At 40.3% G+C, this 18,521-nt stretch overlaps 1 protein-coding gene across 5 annotated transcripts in view; it reads right to left on the reverse strand.

Moving 5' to 3' along the window:
- The window catches only part of LOC132911956 (photoreceptor outer segment membrane glycoprotein 2-like), an 83,591-nt gene that overhangs the window by 14,898 nt on the left and 50,172 nt on the right, over positions 1 to 18,521 (reverse strand). For 3 of the 5 annotated variants that reach the window (XR_009659118.1, XM_060969021.1, XM_060969022.1), the window contains exons 3-5: positions 16,960 to 17,116; positions 11,112 to 11,340; positions 8,795 to 8,944 (exon numbers count right to left, since the gene is read on the reverse strand). Coding sequence is in view for 4 of the 5 variants with exons in the window: in XM_060969021.1 (XP_060825004.1) it covers positions 8,795 to 8,944; positions 11,112 to 11,340; positions 16,960 to 17,116 (536 nt within the window). In the remaining variant the exon portion in view is untranslated. Of the gene's footprint in view, positions 1 to 6,831; positions 7,653 to 7,761; positions 8,945 to 11,111; positions 11,341 to 16,959; positions 17,117 to 18,521 lie in introns of those variants that run through there. The other 2 variants (XM_060969020.1, XM_060969019.1) reach the window with 2 other exon arrangements.

An 18,521-nucleotide genomic window follows, 5' to 3' on the forward strand; every position in this document is an offset into this window, starting at 1 on the left:
AAATTACACACTTAACTTTTAATTCCAGTGCCAAATGCACAAAGAGAAACTGTGTGACATTTCGCATCAGCGAAGAGTTTGCGACATTTTAGAATTTAATCCGGAAAATCTCGTGTTGAGAAATCATATTAAGGGGAAATAACGAACGAATAAATACAATAAAAATCGTGAAATAATTTACGTAGGCTTTCCAAGTTAATTCAGAGATATACGTACACGTACGAGGTCATTTTGCTTTCATCAGCAATCTCTCGCTTTTGTCGCAAGAGGATGTTCTATGGTCGCGATGGGATAAACATCGGGGGTTTGTGAAACGATCGAATGGAGTATTCGAGGGAATTTACCAATGACGCGAAGTGTGTTGTAACGCAGCGATTTAAAATGTTAAACGCACATCGTGGAATTATTGGGGGCAGCATCGAATCCAAATTATCAATAATGGGCTATTTAAAACGATTAGCGAATTTCCGCCGAGTCAAACCGTACTTTACAGGAAATCTGTATAATGAGATTGTCATATCGATGTATTTTGTATCGCCTCTTCTTTTTTTAATTTTAAAGTCGCGTTCAACTGCCTATTGTACTTTTCAAAGTGTTACAGAGCAAAGTGCCCGTGTAAAAGTCATTCTGCGTGCGAAATACGAAGAGAGCAACTTCTTTTTTAACTTCGAATCGCTTTTCCGAGAAAATCGAGTTCGAATGTTTATCAAACGCATATGAATTTGGAATTTATGGACTTTTAACGAGATACAAACGAATAATTGGCAAAAGATTATCCTACGAAAATAAGTTAAAAATGTAGAATACGAATTTTTCACGTAAAGCTAGATTTTCGACAAAATCCAGTTTCAACATTCGACAAATACGAACTCGATTTTCACTAGAACGAAGCTTCAAACGAAAAAAGTTCAATTCCATTTTTTACTTATTTTCGTCTATAAAATAATCTCCTGTCGATTATCCACTTGTCTCCAATCTGGAACTAACCAAGTTGGTGAAATAACTTTTCAAACCTAATATTCTCCGAAACGGGACATCGAATGAAAGAATTATATTCTGCATTTTTGTCTTATTTTTGCATACCACACCTCGTATACAAACGATAAACGGTGAATCACTGAAAATCTTATTCGCCTGGTAACAATGGCGAATGGAAATTATTACGTAACTCCGATAGTTCGGTTAACCAGAGGTTCGCTAAAAGCCATCGACAGACGTCTCTTCTTTGTTTCCGACTGTTATTTTACCATGGTAGTCAGCGAAACTTTTTGAAATTCCAGAAGAACCAACGAATGGTCCCAATGGCTCGTGAAAGTATGAAAACTTCGACTAGGAATGGCGGAACAGTTTGCTATATTTCGTCTGACAAAAGCACGAGCTTCTGACGAATACGCAGGCGAAGTTCGTCGTCGTCGACACTTAGAAAATTGCGATTCTTGTATTAATGTGTCTTTTTATACAGACACCTTGACGTGTATCAAGGGACATTCTGAAAGACTGTCTTTGAAAGTAAAAGTGTACAGCTAAAGTGAAAACTGCGTACATCTTTCTATATGTATCGTATGCATATATTTTAAGAGATTTCAAATAATTTACCTTTCTTCCTTGTCGTTATTTTTTTTAATGTAAATTGTCTTTTTATAAAATGTACGAAGATTTCTACAGATGATTATATTATGTCTATCCAGCTAATCGATAAAACTTGCGAATCATTCGCAAATATCGCTGTCTGTCAATTCAACGAAGAAGTTGAACGAATTTTTAAAATAGTCGAAAGTGTTTTAGTTTTAAGATACTCGAAACTTCGGATTGAGTCAACGAAGTCCAATCGAAAGAAAATCCTCGGAAGCTTAATCCAAATTAATCCAAACACACAACGCGTTGCACGAAGAACAGGAAGAAGAACACACGTCAAATCAATTAACGCGCGGGGGATACTTCTGTTTCAGAAGAAAATAGGTCGAAGGGCCAGCGGGCGACCGAAAGCGAGCGTAGCCATCGTATGTATGCTAATTGAACGAGGGGCAATCTGGAATGGACCCAGCCAGTGGCTTCCAGTTGATTACCATGGCAAGTACTCGGGCGGAGAGTTCCTCCACGAACGACAATGTGAAAACAGCTTTAATGTTCCTTGCCGGCTTCCCTCAGGATGGTTCAAAGAGAAAGAGAAAGAGAGAGAGAGACGAGAGGATGAGAAAATCCTGTTCTGGGATTACCGTGTCATAGAAAGTATCAAGCTTTTCGTCTAGATTGAAGTTACAGTGAATGCACACCCCTTTTAAAAAATCTTAGGGTGGTTACTATTATATTTTGCCTCGAAACTACATAGATTTCAAGTAATTTAAATAAAAAGATCTGACGTGGAACGTTTATGTCGAATATCTTTAGTTGTAAAGATATGAATCTTCATAAATATCCGCAATCTCGATAAAAGAGTAGCTTCGAAGACCTCCGAACGGTGTCGTAATTTAGTAAATATAACACTAAATCGAAGATTTATTTTTACGTTCCTCACAGTATAATTTTGCATAAATACGTAGAGTGTATCAATGGTTCTCGTATCAGCGTTAAAAGTACGCTTCGTTGGCCGGAAACCGGGTTGGTTACGGATAACGAAATGCTGGAGGGATGGTTGTATAAATTAAGTTTAGTGATTAACTGAAACACTGAAATATTGTTGCGTTTAAAAGCGAGATGCTTATTAAATTCGGATGGTTGAAGCTATACCGCTTGCTGAAATATTTACAAGCGGGAAATGAAACGGTGGAAGATTTAATGAGCCGATTCCGCCGCGGATTAACATGCAGTTTTTATATTTACTCGTTTTGTTAGGTCCTTCGTTTAATGCAACTTCAATCTACAAATCAAACGTACATCGTAATAAATTTTATTATCGTCAAGCGTTATAGTTGTTCTTGGTATACAGATAATAAATATATATAAAAATAAATAAAAGATAAATTAAAAAATAGCAATTAATCCTCTAGATTTTCTAAAATCAAGTCTTTCACCTTTAATCTTTCCAAGATCACAATTATCGCCTATCGATTACGATTCCAACTACTGTACGTTCAAATTGTACAATCACCTGCATTCTTTCACGGCTCATCTCAACACAGTCGCATTAGAGTATCTTTGTCACAGCGTATCACGCTCGGAGAGAATCCTGCGGGACACGGAACTGGTCTCTTTCCGCGGTGGAATCGAATTTCAATTTAGCGAGTGGCAGAGGGCGAAAGAGTGGGAAGACCAGGTTGATCGTGGAGGTCCGCGGTTGTTTGTCGACAGGCGTGCATCGTTCTCTCCTGGAACGCTTTTCTTCGGCAATCGATTGCCGGACAGGACCCAGCATCGAGGGATTTCCTCGAGTGCTTCCGCTGTCTCGTGCAGCTTGCACTCTCTCGAATCGGTTCGCTGGCCATGGGAATGGGACTAACTGTTTTCTCGATCGTGCCCGTTGATCGAATTCAACGGAAACAATGACCACCGGAATAACCGGTACACGTACGGTCTGCTCGAACTCGTTCCTCCGACGAGTACGTTCGATTTTCCGAAAATCGTCGACCGGTTTGGTGTATACGGGTCTCTGGTCGTGAATCCTGATGACGGTTCGCGAAGTACACGAGCGTCCATGGTGTAACCTGCGTGCTAACATTGTGAATTTCACGCGGAATCTACCGTTCTGTTGACGAGCGAGCGAATCGTTTGATCCTTTGCGCGTTACGGTTCCAAAGTGTTCCAACCGTTGCCCACTTTTTGACGACGTGTAATTTCATTAGGAATTAAATTGGTTTCTCAGGAAATTGATCCGAAGCGGGACATTATTAACGGTTCGTCCGTTTAGTAACGAACAAGTTTTTATTCTTGGCTGATTTTTAAAATGACACTTATTGATATTTTGGCGATAAGAGAAAGGACGTAATATAATAGGATTAGTTGTAATTAGTTGAAGGTAATGTAGGAAGAATATGAAAACGTTGTATAAAGACTTTACGTAATGTAAAAAATGAGAGCGCAGTATAAAAATTCATGATAAAGTAAAACACGATGGTTGTATATGGAAATTCCATGTAAAGTAGAGAATAGAGATGCTTTGTAAAAATTCTAAGAAAAATGAGAGAGAGAGAGAGAGAGAGAGAATTTTATATAAAATGGGAGATGGAAATTATATAGTATGAATATTCTGTGCAAAATAGAAAACAGGAAGATTGGATATGAAAATCCTCTAGAACAGAATAAAACAGAGATTTTGTTTAATGTAAACAGACAAAGTTCCTACATACGGAATACGTGGGAAGAAATCACCAGACACGAGAGCAGACAAGAGACGAGAATAGCAGGATCGAAGAGAGAGCGTCTCAAGAACGAGTGAAGTGTTTCTGAGTCGGTCAAACACTGAATCCAGGTTTCTCGAGGCTTCCTCTTATATACCAAATGTTCCTCAAAAAGATCGACGTCACATGGATTATAGCACTGTTTCTTACAGTGTCAACTATAGTTACAAATATTATAAAATACCACCGAGTCTATTTAATAATAAAATATTCAAATATTATATATACCGAAAGCATCGTACAATTCCAAAATCGATGTTCAAGGAAATTTCAAGCTCGAGAAATTTTACATCGGAATATGGATCTTTTATATTTTTAAACTTTTACTGGAAATTTTGAAACACGTGTTTAAATTATTTGAGTTTGAAATAGTAAGCTTTTTCTAAGCAAACGCATAAAGAACGTACGCATAATTAATGTTTTGTATAATATTCAACTTTTACTAAAAGAAATGGGACCCAAATAACAGACGATGTATTTTCAAGTGTTCTCGAGAAATAATGGCGAGATTTTGGCACCATAACGACTTTCTGCACGACTTCCGGACAGGGTGGTGGCATGCGCTTGCTCCGTTAACATTAATACGTTGGACGTCGCGTAAAACTGGTTGCTTTACTGCGATACGAGGGAAACGTGCGGATCGTAAGAACTTCGTTACCACTGTCGCGGGAAATTGCACCGACTCGCGAAAAAACCCGTCGCACCCTGTAAATTTGCCATTATTAAATTCGACAAGGACGAAAGAGGCAGGAAAAGCGGTCCGCCTGCTTCCAGCCAGAGCGAGTTCCTGCCTCTAGAAACGGGAAAAAGATCCTTTCTGCTTCCTTTTCACCAATTTCTTCTCTTCTTTCATCTTTATCCAATATTTTCTTCCTATTCTAAGTATAATATGTCGTATACTCAGCGTTTTAATATTCCCACTGATGTTCCTATTTATAAGTATCACGCGTGCAAATTTACTGGTTTGCAAAGTGTACAGGGACAAACTCCAGATACGTTCAGCGATGGACGTGCAAAATACGGTCGTACTTCTTTTAAAGGGTAAATACACCGTTTTTGTGGAAAATTGAGAAATATTCAGGCAAGTGTGTCGCATAGAAATGAAGTTTTAAGTTTCCAGTAGATAAGAGAAATCGGTTAAATATGCTTTTTACCTTTTATTTTTGGTCAAAGAATGTGATGATTCAAAAGAGCCTTCGAGTCAAGATTGAAGCTGCCCTGATAGAATCATGAATATTGATGTTTGTCGCGAGTCGTCGCGGATGAAAATGATGGAGCAGCAAGCTGGTGTAATGAGTTATTCAAATTTTGTTTATGCCTTGTAAAATAGAGAGTGTCAAACTAGGTTGCGAACCTTTGAATCCTGAAAACCTTTCACAGCAATATTCTCAAATTCTGAATTGCGATCTAACCCCTGCGTCTGAGTAAAAGAATAAAATAATAATAAAATAAAGTAGAATAAGCTCGGTCATAACAATAATATATTGGTTAACATATTTAACGCTCGTTACACTAGTTTTTCTACTAAATATACGCTTGTAATAAATATCTTGTAATATCTACGTATTTCTTGATTTGTTCCAAATCTTTTGCTTTCTAAAAGTATTCCAATACTTTCGCGAGCCACTGTAGCTTGACTAATCTGTACGAAGTTTATCGATCGTTCGTTTTACGCGCAAGAAAGCCTCGATTCGCTTGACACGAGCGACGGAACACAGCTGTAAGCTGCAACGAAAGAACCGCACCCTCGTCAGTTTGTACGCGCGAAACCGCTGCGCGAAACGAGGCGTGTTCGCGAGAATCCCCCAGGGTTTCTACCGTTCTTGATCCCTGTTCGTTTTCGTTGCTTCTTGCGAGCTACGCGGCTAGCAGTTTAAATCGAGTCCGCGTCATCGGAACGAGCACGCAATTATGCTTTTTTCTGTTAGTCGGTCGCTTCTCCCGCCTCGGGACTTCCCGATTCCTCCACGAGAACCACGAACCTCGAGCTTTCTCTAAACGTGACGAGGGTGGAGTGAGGTTTTTCTTCGCTTCCACCTCCTGCTGTCAGCCTCGAGGAACAAAAAGCTAGATCCTCGAATTTTCTTTAGCAGACGCTACAGTCGAACTGTTTCGCCTGTTTCCGACGGAATTTTGGCCATTTCTCCACGCTTTTTAGCGTTTCATATCCTTCTCGGTTACTTTTGTCGTTGACAGATATTACGGTATTATTGATTCAACTTTTGTCAATTAATTACTTTCGAATTATTTCACGATCGTATATCGAAAGGAACCTCTGTATTCTTTTGACCTTTTATTATACCTGAACTTACAGATTGATTTGACAGTTTCTAAATTTTCTATTCGGATCTTACTTTTTTCATATAACAAAGAATTATAAAATCTTTACTATAGTGTTTTATTATCCATCGATACGGTATTCTTTTACGTAAAAAAAAAAAAAAAGAAAAAACAAAAAGAAAAAGAAGTGGGGTAATGTAAGCTTTATTCCATTTAACCATCGGTATCCAACGATTGTACTCTAGTAATTACACCTGTTCTTCAGTTTCTCCGATTCCTTTATCTATCGCATCGAATATCTCGATTCGTCGGGGGAGGAACACGATCCAGCACAGTGAACGCGGCTTTTTATCATCGTCGCGGTCCCCGGTCGAGATTTTCGAAGCTTCCGTACCATCTCTCCTCCATCCGTTCCTTTCTTTTGTTCAGACCCATCGATCGTTCGACTCGATACGACGGGGAAAACGAGCGGTTTAGTGGCGCGACTCGATTAACCGATTCCCAGTAATCATAGTGAAAGCTATCGTCGAATCTTGGCGACGTACTTCTGCGAGAAAGAAACTCTACGAACTCTTATCTTATCGTCCATTGCTCTGGTCTGCGTCTTTATCGTCTTTCTCGTTCTAAACGAACCTTGTTTGTTCCTCAGAGGCCGTTTCGAGAGTGTATCGTAATCGATGATCGATTAATCCCCGCGGAGGACGCGCGCGTTGCTTCGTTAAACGCGCCTGTCTTCCGACGATGGCTTTTCATTTCGATAAAAGCTTCGAGAAACGTTCCTCGATTCTTATAGATCTCTACGATTGAAGTTAAACTTGATCGATGCTTACACGGAACCGTATTATATATTTGCGTTGAAAGGTGGGGGAATTTTTGTTGAGCTTGTGAAGGAAGTGTCTGACGTGGAAATATGATTCTTCTTCGACGGTTTTGGTTTTATTATCTGGTTTGTTTCGGCTTCCAGAGGTCTCAGTCCGTATCGCTGGAATATACAAGCGGACGTAGATCGATCATCGTATCGCCTCGTCCGCTGTTTTTCTATGGGGAGATTGAAAATGGAATCGTCCAATTAGGGGCAAGAATAATTAGAATCAATTTAGACTGTTGGAAGAAAGTTTTGCTTTCGATAAATAGAAGAAGCAGTAGATAGGAAACGAAGACTGGAAGAATTTTTGATGAATAAGTCTCGGCTAATCTTTATAACTAGACTTAATAATAAGATTATAATTTTTCTACCCGAATTGTTAATTTCGCGCAATTTACCCGTTGCACGTGTTTCTCCATAATCCACCTACCCATTGATTAATAAAATAGCAACGTTCACGCGGTGTCTGCGTGATATAAGTAAGAAATGTCAAGAGATAAAATTTCAGCCAACACTCGTAGCTACAAAGTTTAAAAACTTTCCTTCATCACGTGGTCGCCTTTCTAATGAAAGTCCGACGCGGGTCTCCGTTTCTTTCAGTAGCGCGCGTGCGCTTCCATTCTAACTCGGAGAAATTAGAAAATTAAACAAATAAAACCGGAGCGGCGCCGCTTGAGCAAAGTGTTCCACCGACAACACATACAGCCGCATATACATAGACGCAGAGGCGCAAACTTCATTCCGTGGATATTTCTAGCCAAGTTAGAAAGTTACTGTAGCTTCCCTTTAACTCTTTTCAGCTGGCAGCAAGTTGCTCGGTCTACACATGTAGGGTTTGAGAATTAGCAACTCTCCGGCGAAAAACGAGACAGCAACGAGCGTGTTCGGATGAAACTGTCTGAGAGAGACATTAAAAATGTACGAACGAGTAGTCGAAACGTTAAATGCAGTGAGGACAGTTTTTTCTCATTTGTTAATTGAATTTTGGAGACTTGTTGAAATTTTGGTACACGCGCAAAGTGGTTGAAGGAAAGTTTGATTTTTATCGGTTGCTATTTAATTATGAGAGAAACGTGCCGATTTTTAGATGGTACTAGATGCAAAGTGCTTATTATAGCCACGAGCTGGACAAATATTGTTCGAATTAAATTATTTCATTTTTCTCAATCGACCTAAAACCTCATCGTCCGAAATTTTCCTCGTTCATTAGATTGACACCGATCTTTCGCACATTTACGAACAACATCGTTCGTCGAGCGACTCGCTGATGGCTCATCCGGGGAATCGATTGATTCAATTCAGCCGGTTCACTAACCCGATCGATCTGGCAGAGATTAGGTCCGCTGGCTAAGCCAAAATCCAGACGGCCATAGAGCCAACCCGGTGAAGCTGCCCACCGATCTCCAAGCGCCACCGCATTCCTCGCGGCAGTGAAGTCGAACCTCGACAATACGCTCACCGAAATCTGAAAAGAAATTTCCGTACGTTAGTTGTATGTATTTGCACTATAAAATTTGTTCCTCTTGTCAAGCATTTTCTTATGTTGCAAATTTTTCTTTGCACTTGCAATGCTGTCTGTAATTAATTTTATATATGTATCGGTATAACAATTATAATAAAATACAAATATAATGAATAAATGTAAAAATATATATAATATAAATAATAACAACTACGTGTTATAGAACTCAAGAATTTGAGAAAAGAGCTTCAATTTTACTTTGTCTTAAAGCAAGGATGTCAGTGGCGTAATTTAGTAACTGTTCGATATGGCAGTACAAATCCTATTTACTATGTATTAAAACGCTTTCATATTAATAATCGCCTCGACCTGCAGGATTGCCTAAAATCTGTAGCATTAACTTCAAATTAATAATAAAATTAGCTAACGTCGAATTTCAGGGCTTACATCACTGGAATAGCGATATGTGATAGCTGAAAGTAAGCCGAACGATAAAACGAAATTTTTGAAACATAGTTAAACATAATTAAAACAGCAAAAGACTATCGTGCTTATAACAAAGTATAGGTATTAGAATAGGAAAACCACGTCATTTTACGTTCAGTAAGATACCAATATTTTAACAATAAGTAATATGGCGCAGACAATTTCCAAATTTCCAAATTTCCAAAGCGATGAGAGAGATCGATAAAAGACAAAACGGTGCGAGGACACATAATGAAGTGCGGATTAAATGTAATAAGCAGTGGAAGAGGTGATAGTGGTCGTCAGTCGAGGGAAACATTAATGTTTCCTTATATTTCATATGTTATGTTATAAGTTGAACGCTGCGCGTCATGATTTTGAGAATTCGTGGACAGCTAGCAAGACAAAACTTGCAAAGCTTAGTCGTCAACGACCGGGGAGGCGTGGAACAGATGATAGTGGTCGTCAGTCGAGGGAAACATTAATGTTTTCTTATATTTCATATGTTACATTATGAGTTGAACGCTGCGCGTCATGATTTTGAGAATTCGTGGACAGCTAGCAAGACAAAACTTGCAAAACTTAGTGGTTAGCGACCGGGGAGGCATGGAACAGATGATAGTGGTCGTCAGTCGAGGGAAACATTAATGTTTTCTTATATTTCATATGTTATGTCATAAGTTGAACGCTGCGCGTCATGATTTTGAGAATTCGTGGACAGTTAGCAAGACAAAACTTGCAAAGCTTAGTGGTTAGCGACCGGGGAGGCATGGAACAGATGATAGTGGTCGTCAGATGATGGAAATATTCATGTTTCATTATGTTTCATGTGTTATATTATAAGTTGAACCGTATAAGTATTCGCGGACAGCCATCAAGACAATTGGAGGTATAATATTCACGAATTTTTACGTTGATTATTTTATCGCATTATCTTATTACGTTATCTTAGTCGAAGAACATCAGATTTTAAAGAATTTTGCTTGGATCAGGATAATTTGCCACGCGAGCTTTTCTTCGCATAGTACAACGTCTAGTCAATGAAGGTATAATGTCTAAGATGGTTTTGTTAGATTTCATAGAATATTTTTGTCGGATGAATACGATCGAGGGTTGAATTACTAGAGCAACGAAACGATGGAAATTTGGAGTGAAAAGCAGCCTTTCACCTTAAAATATTACGCGTTTGCGGGCTTCGATGACACGTGGTATCATCGCGTCCGGGCAATCAATAATTCCGAACGAATCTGATAATCCACCGCTATTTCAGTCCGCCTCTCGTCGACTCGCTTCCAGCTCTCCACTGTCGCGCTTGTTTATTCTAGATCCGCGAATAGCTGCAGCGATAAAATTGCTCCTATCTACGCTTGTAATTTTTCATTCGATCACCTGTCAAAAAAGAGCTTTGGAAAATTCGCGAATTACGCCGACTTAATCCCTTTGGTCATTTTTCTTCAACAGATTTTTAGAAATTTCCTCTGTTTAAATAGATGGATATTTGACTCGCAGCGTAGAAAATCAAGTATAGTCTTTGGCGTAAACGTATCTAGAAATTACAATGGAAAGAATAATCTACGTTGATTCGACGTTGTCCAACCATCAATTCGATAACAAATTTGGTCCATCGCGAAACGCACTTAATCCCAGCCATCCCGATTCGACTAAGCAATTGTTTGCGCCGGCCGGCGCGTTATTATTGATTTACCTGTAACACAAACAGAAACGCGATCAGGACTACGGTGGAATAGAGCGTTCCGTTTAGCACGCTCTTGATGGCGACGAGACAGCCCCGAGGGTTTAGGCTGTCGTAAGTGGAGTTTTGTTCCGAATTTGGCAGCTGAAGAGGATCGTGATAGCACGGACCCTTTACGTCGATTCGGCAGCAACTCCACGGCACCACCGGCGGTGTCACGCGACCATCCACTTTCGCGTACCTGAAACAAGATTCCTACGTGTCGGATCGCCTCCTCACGTACAATCCATTTTCTCTCTTTTACGTTTCTCTGCTTCTCTAGCTCTCCTTCTTATCCCGGTCTCTACGGTGTCGTTCAGAAGAATCGTTATACTTTGGTCGAAACGTGTTTCCAAGATGTTGGCTGCTACATCGGTACAGCTGGACAAGGGAAAGATGGTTATGCCGTAAATGGACTGAGTTTGTTTTAAGGAAGTGGTGATTTTCAGTTGAGGTTTTTCTTTAGCGGGAATATTTTCGTCTCTGATTACGAAAATAATATCACAATTAGGAAATAAAAAAAGAAAAAATCGTTAGGTACGGTTGTAGAGCGATTAGGAAGGGAGTTAAAAATTAAAAGAAATTATCACGTACCTTCGCAGGTACTGACAAACGCTTCAATGTTTTACTTCTTGCATAGTCATAGCAAAAAGCCAGGATCAGTGGACGCCAGGCGTAGGAAATTATCGGGGAACGTCGATAGCGAACATTAAACGAGCCACCGATTGGCATTCCGCAAGTTGTTGAACTTGCTAATTCGAACTTGTACGCGAACATGTCTGCGAAGTACAGAATGAGCTACGAACCGTGTCGCGTACCCTCCTGGACCGGCGACACCATCTCGACCGTGGCTTTTCGTGGCAAGTTTTCGTGCGAAAAGCGGCCATCGACCACAGGACTTTCACGTGTCCTATACGGTGGCTACGTTCGGGTAATTAAACGCGGTGGCATCGATCTGCGGCTTGAATCGGTTTATGGACACCGACGGAGGCGAGCTTGGATTTCGCGATGCCAAATTGAAGAAAGATCATTTCGCAAAGTTGCTCCCATGAATTATAGATTCCGTCGAGAGCTAATTGGATGTAAGAGTCTTTTAAAAATTGCTAGCAAATCTGACTACTGTAAGAATTCTTTAAGGAAAGAGCATTACCATCGTTATAATAATCGATATTTTCGAAATGTACCTGACAGATGGTAAAGATAGACTTTTAATACTAAAGAAAAAAAAATGAAAAGACAGTATCGATAACACGGCATTAGTTGCAAAAATATTGCGAAAAGTAGATTTCAAATTAGATTAGGTGTTTTAAGATGTTTCAATTATACAAGCCGAAAGCAGCGATAAGGAATTCCAGAAACTCTTGCCTTAAAATTTGGGCATCCAGGAAGTTCGAATAATCGATCGAGTAAAATGGTAGTTCTCATAATTAAAACGATGTTATATCACGTTAAACCGTTAACAAAGAATCGAAGAAAGGACTGCTTTGAAATTTAGGTATTTAGGTCATTCGAGCAATCGACCGAGCGAAATGCTGCCTCTCATAATTGAAACGATGTTATGTCACGTTACACCTTATCGAATTAACCCATGGCGTCAGCCATTTTGTCGCGTGCATATGATATAATCTCAATGGATTTTACGAGATCAACGTGGAGAAGGGGGTGGTTGACGCTTGGGGAATAGTTGCGGCGACGAGGAGAGAACCGGGGGTCGATCCTAGTGGAAGGTATAATTCTGCAATTAACATAACGAGAAATCGATAACCCACTGTTCTATCTGCGATTACCAGCCACGACACAAAGGCTTCTATTCGGAACGCGCTATTAACCCTTTATTATCGAACGTATTACCGCTACCACATAATGCACACATACGTCAGCCTACAGAAACCTAACTATTAGGCAATTACCGCGAAACTACTCTAAGCAACGCGAACTCGCCCCGACTGCATGAATTGTTTCATTCAAATGTTTCGCATCCGTTACTTCCGCTTCTCTACTCGCAGCCAGCAAAATTCGTTAACCTCAACAATTCCAGGTATCAAGCGCACGGTATCTGTACCAAAAATCCTAAAGATAGTTTGTTAACTATCAGAAATTTATTACAATCGGAAAACTCTGTAGAATAATTACACAAAGTGCAAGATTTTTGCGGAAATTTCTAATTTTTAATTAATAATCGTTGGACGCTGATTCCAACGAAGAACATTATTGCCAGATATTTTGTAATTTAAGCGATGATAATGATCACGAATTATGTACTTCGTCATTCCACAAGGTGATCGATCTTCACGACAATCGAGTTTGGAATACGGTAATTTGGTACGATGGAAGTTTTACAAAATGAAATTAGAATATTATAAAGATACAAAATGATGTCAGAGAATTAAGGGAAATACGCGTATCACTAATTAATTATTTACTAATTAATTTGTCCCGTGGCTTGCTACACAAAGACCCTATTCTACGGACAAGATGATTGCCAGATCATCGACGGAGTCAAACGTACGACGGCATAGACGTGGTGAACACACCGTCCCCCGTACCACCGTTCTGGTCACACGATGTTGCGCTGTGGTTTGCGATGTTGGAAGCACAGTTCGGAACTGCCCGGATTACGAGCGACAAGACGAAATTTCAGACCGCTGTCGCGAATATTACCGCGCCGCACGTGCAGCTAGCTCGGGACATGCTGCTCGCCTCGCCGGAGACGAGACAGTACGAGTACCTCAAGAAGGAGCTCGTTAAGAGATTGGGGGACTTGGATTCCAACAGAGTGCGAAAGACGCTTGAAGATGAACGCATAGACGATAAGGCGCCGTCCCAATTCTACCGGGATTTAAAAAATCTTGCCACTTCCTCGACATCGGACTCCATCCTCACGCTCTGGGAGAGCCGACTACCGGTGCATGTGCAACACGTCCTGGACGAGAAGAAAGCAGAAACGCTAACCCGGATCGCCGATAGTATACACGAGATCTACCCGGAGGCAGGATGAATTGTCGCGGTCAGCGCAGAAAGAACGGCAACGGACAGCGAACGATTAAACCGTTTTGGACGCGATGGAAGACAGGCTAAACCAAATGCAGACGCAAATAAGTGCGCTGAGCTTCGGTAGTACCTTTCCTTCAGGAAGACGAAGCCGGAGTCGTCGTAGATCGACTTCGAGAAACAGACTACAGCAGCTCGGACTCTGTTACTACCACGCGACGTTCCTAAAACGCGCGAAGAAGTGTCGTTCTCCGTGTATCTGGAATACGGGAAACGCGGCAAGCGACGACGGTCTAGTATCCCGCTGCATATTCGTCATGAACAGGCACTCGAAGATCTCCTTCCTAGTGGACACCGGCGCCGATATATGCGTATATCCGCGCAACAAAATACACAGACCCGCGAACAGAAGCGAGTACGAACTGTTCGCGGCCAACAGGACCGCAACATACCATCGTGATTAACCTGAACCTGTCCCTAAGACGAGCCTTCAAATGGCGCTGTATAGTAGCCGACGTTCAAACGCCCATCATCGGCATGGACTTTTTGAGCTGCTATAGGTTGCTCGTGGATTCGTGAAACAAACGACTCTTCGACGCGACAATCCATTGTCATCAATAGAATACGCTACCACGGCCGACCAAGTATCAATAAAAACCATAATCGGCGAACCAGTTTACCATCGACTCTTGGCGGAATTTCCGGACCTAACCCGTCCACCGGTTTTCGGACAAGAGAAAACTCGACACGGTAATTGCAAGCTCTACGTAAAGTGTACATCGAGAGTATTTGTTAATAAATATATTGTTAACTATACTCTAGTTTTTCACATATCACATATCACGACCTATCCACCTCAATCCAATATTAATATTCCGATGGCCAGACACGCCAATCGTCCTCCTATTTTTGATGATATGAAATAAATAGCGCGGAAACGATAGTCGAAATTTATTTAATATATTCACAAATTCTCATATCGACGTCTAGGTTGGTTCGAAGAATATAACGGTTCACGACCTCGCTTAAAAATTCCTCCACGTTACATACAACTTCCTTTCTAAAGAAACAAACGAATCTGAGCGATCGAGGAGCATTAACGTGCAACATTTCACCGGCCGTAAACCATTTCTAAATCCAGATGGAGAATGCTTTCGCATGGGCGTAACGTGTGGCCGGTAAAAGCACACACGGAGGAACCCTCAGAGGGTGAGTTAGGTGGGCCAGACCTGAGGTGAAAGGCCCTTTCCACGGCGTGGAAATAATCTGGCCATGGAAGGGCACTTTGCCGAGGAGCCAGCAGTGTTTTAAATCCTTTTCTAGGAGCATCTCGTGGAGGGCGTAGAACATCGAGCCTTGGAACTTGGAAGCACGACGTTTCATCTCCTTCACGCCCTTCCTTGCGCTTTTTCTTCTTTCGATATACAGGGTGTTAGGAAAAAGTGGACGATATATTAGGTTCGTGTAAACTAGTTGGTGGAGTGCATCGAATCACGTAGGATTCACGCTGATTAAACGTATGATGATATTTTTAACGCATGATTAAAGTTTGAATCCAAAGAAACATCCTACGTGCAACAACCTGTAAGTATAAGGCGTGATTCTAAAAATCAAGACCACGAATACGTTTTTTTTTTTTAACATAACGTATAGTTTCATTAAGAAATGGAAACCCCTAGGAATCAACGACGTAGCGACGATGTAGCGAGTATGAACAGCTTTGCAGAATCGTGGATGGCCGCTTTAAAACCGTATGACGGGACCACCCCTCTCGGTCAACTACTCCCGTTAAAATTTCGTTTCTACGCGGTGGGAACGCGTATAGTCGTAATTAAAATCCTGGCATACTTTCTGCGTTTCCATTAAAGTTCCTGGAAAATTTGTTCCTCGTCGTCGGTGGACAGAAATGGCCTGGGTATTACGTGTAATTATTGCGCGGATGCTCGTGGAAAAAATGTTACCAACGCGATGGGATGGGTGTCGTGATTTGTTGAATTTCAATGCGCTTGATCGTGTGATTTCTGGTGTTCTATTTTATATTCATAGAATAGTAATACTCTCCTGTGTTTGCCTGCAATTCAGGTTAGGGTTCATGTTCCATTCATAGTTTTATACAGGGTGAATCATGAATTACTTTACACTCTTTTGTTGCCAGTGGAGCGACTGCAACTCTTCGCGTGTCGTATCATATAATTGAAACGGGTATTTGGGACGATTGGAGTACGCTTTTTATCAATTCCCTTTTCCCAAGAAAATGAAAATGATAACAATGGAATTATAAGCTGTTCACGCTCAGTTTCTAACGAACGTTCAGACAAGTTCTCGTAACGTTAAGCGCGCAGCATGCAAAATATACAAAATAATAAAAATATTATGTATGAAATAAATAATCGAAAATATAAAATAAAATAACGAAAGCAAAATTCCATTTTCCTTTTGTTACGTCTATAAAAATATGAATTTGTACGGACATTAAGTTTGCATTAAATTGCAGTTCGTATCTTTCCAAAGAAATTCAATTTCCAGTTAGAATTTTAATTATAATTATAACACCGTATGAATTCTTATGATAACAGTTTAATAGCCGCGATAAAATTTCGATATACTACTTTCTTGGAAAGATGTTCCACTTGGGTTAAGCAGGATCACTTCCTTGGAAGTAACACGACTATCGTAAGACGATAAAGCTCGCATTGTCCATGAACCATGGTGGAGGGTAGGTGAGAAGATAATGGTCGATAAACGCGGATAGGATATAGATTTTATGGTGTATCCGATCGATAGGTGCCATCGACCCTCGATTGTCTTGACATAATTAACCGATAATTACCTCAAGATATCCGGCGAGTCAAGCACAAGAAACTCCCGTTGCAGCCAATATGTCTTGTGCCAATCGTCGGACGAATCTATTCCACAACACTGCATGTTAACCTGCATGCTGTCTATTTTTCGCTTCCATGACACATCTGTGAAGTATCTTTTCATACCTGTTTCACAGAATACGGAGAATTTTGACGATGAATTTTGACGAATTTTGGAAGGAACTTGTTGATAATTTTGGCTCTTAATTGCTGAAATAATTCAATTTCAAGGATATTCATCGATACGCGTCTCAGCACTTTCTTTGTCTCACCTTCTTCCATACCAGACTGTTAACTGACTGAACGGTTTACATTCCTTTGTTTTCGAAACGCCGCGCGCGCACATACTTCCCCACACATCTTCCACACATTCATATTTACACACATGTATCACTACTACGTAGTTAATCTAGTCTAGCACATAAAATTATACATATGTCAATAGAACTAATTCTCTAGAATACGATCAAACACGATTCATTCGTATTATCTTAAAAAAATCATAATTATTAAATGGCACTAAAGGAGAGACGCAAATAATATTTAACCTATGCACGATGATTGAATCTCCCATGGGTGACCAATAAAGTGACTCCTGGGAACGAGACATACGGTGTATGAAAAAGAATGGAAGAATCGTCGGGCGTATATGAATCTCGATTATTCTCACACGAGGTGGGACGGTATTCTGTGGAAGCGCCGACAAATTCCACGGAACGGTGGCCGGTAGCCTGGAATATTTTGCATTAGCCTACGACTTTCCGATATTTTATATCCTATCGAAGGAATTTGTCGAAGCGGTTGGATCCGTGGAAAATTGAAATTTTCATTTTCATTTCGCGGTCGAGACCTTCGACGTATTAATTAAAAACCCGTGATCGAAATAATCAAATGTCGATTATAGTTAAATAATGGTGATTGAAGGTTCACGCGAGATCGAGCAGTTTATAGCGATTTCATTAGCGGTTTAGGAGATTTCAAAGTAATCACGTGGATCTTTCCATTTTAACGCAAGGGTAGAATAACGAATACGAAGATTCCCCATAGATAATTTTGTTTTATTACAATTCTATTTTTTTTAACCTTGCTATGCTTCATTCTAAATTTATTTCGTCAAAGGAAGATAAAGAAATACTAAAGATCTTCGTATAGTTCGCGATTCGCGGATAATCAAAGTAAAATATATGTTTATCGTGGACCAAACAACTGTTGATTCGATCAACACGAAACGTTTCACTGCTCTACATTGTTTCTTTTTATATAATTTGTCAGTGGTATTAACGTTTGTACTATTCTGAACTCTGTCATTATCACTAAATTCACGAGATACAAAATATACAATACATGTTCTGCAACATAAACGATTCTTCACCAGCAGTCACCCAGAAGCACTAAGTCGATCGCGATCTCCATATCTCTCACAATTTCCAGCTAATTAGGGTAAATTTGCGTAGAGCACGCAGCGGAACGCGACGCATCAGCCTGCAAGTTTATCGGGAGCAAACGTTTCGAATTTCGAGGCCTGGAGCAA

The sequence above is a fragment of the Bombus pascuorum genome, chromosome 11 (assembly GCF_905332965.1).
Source record: "Bombus pascuorum chromosome 11, iyBomPasc1.1, whole genome shotgun sequence".
Taxonomy (NCBI): domain Eukaryota; kingdom Metazoa; phylum Arthropoda; class Insecta; order Hymenoptera; family Apidae; genus Bombus; species Bombus pascuorum.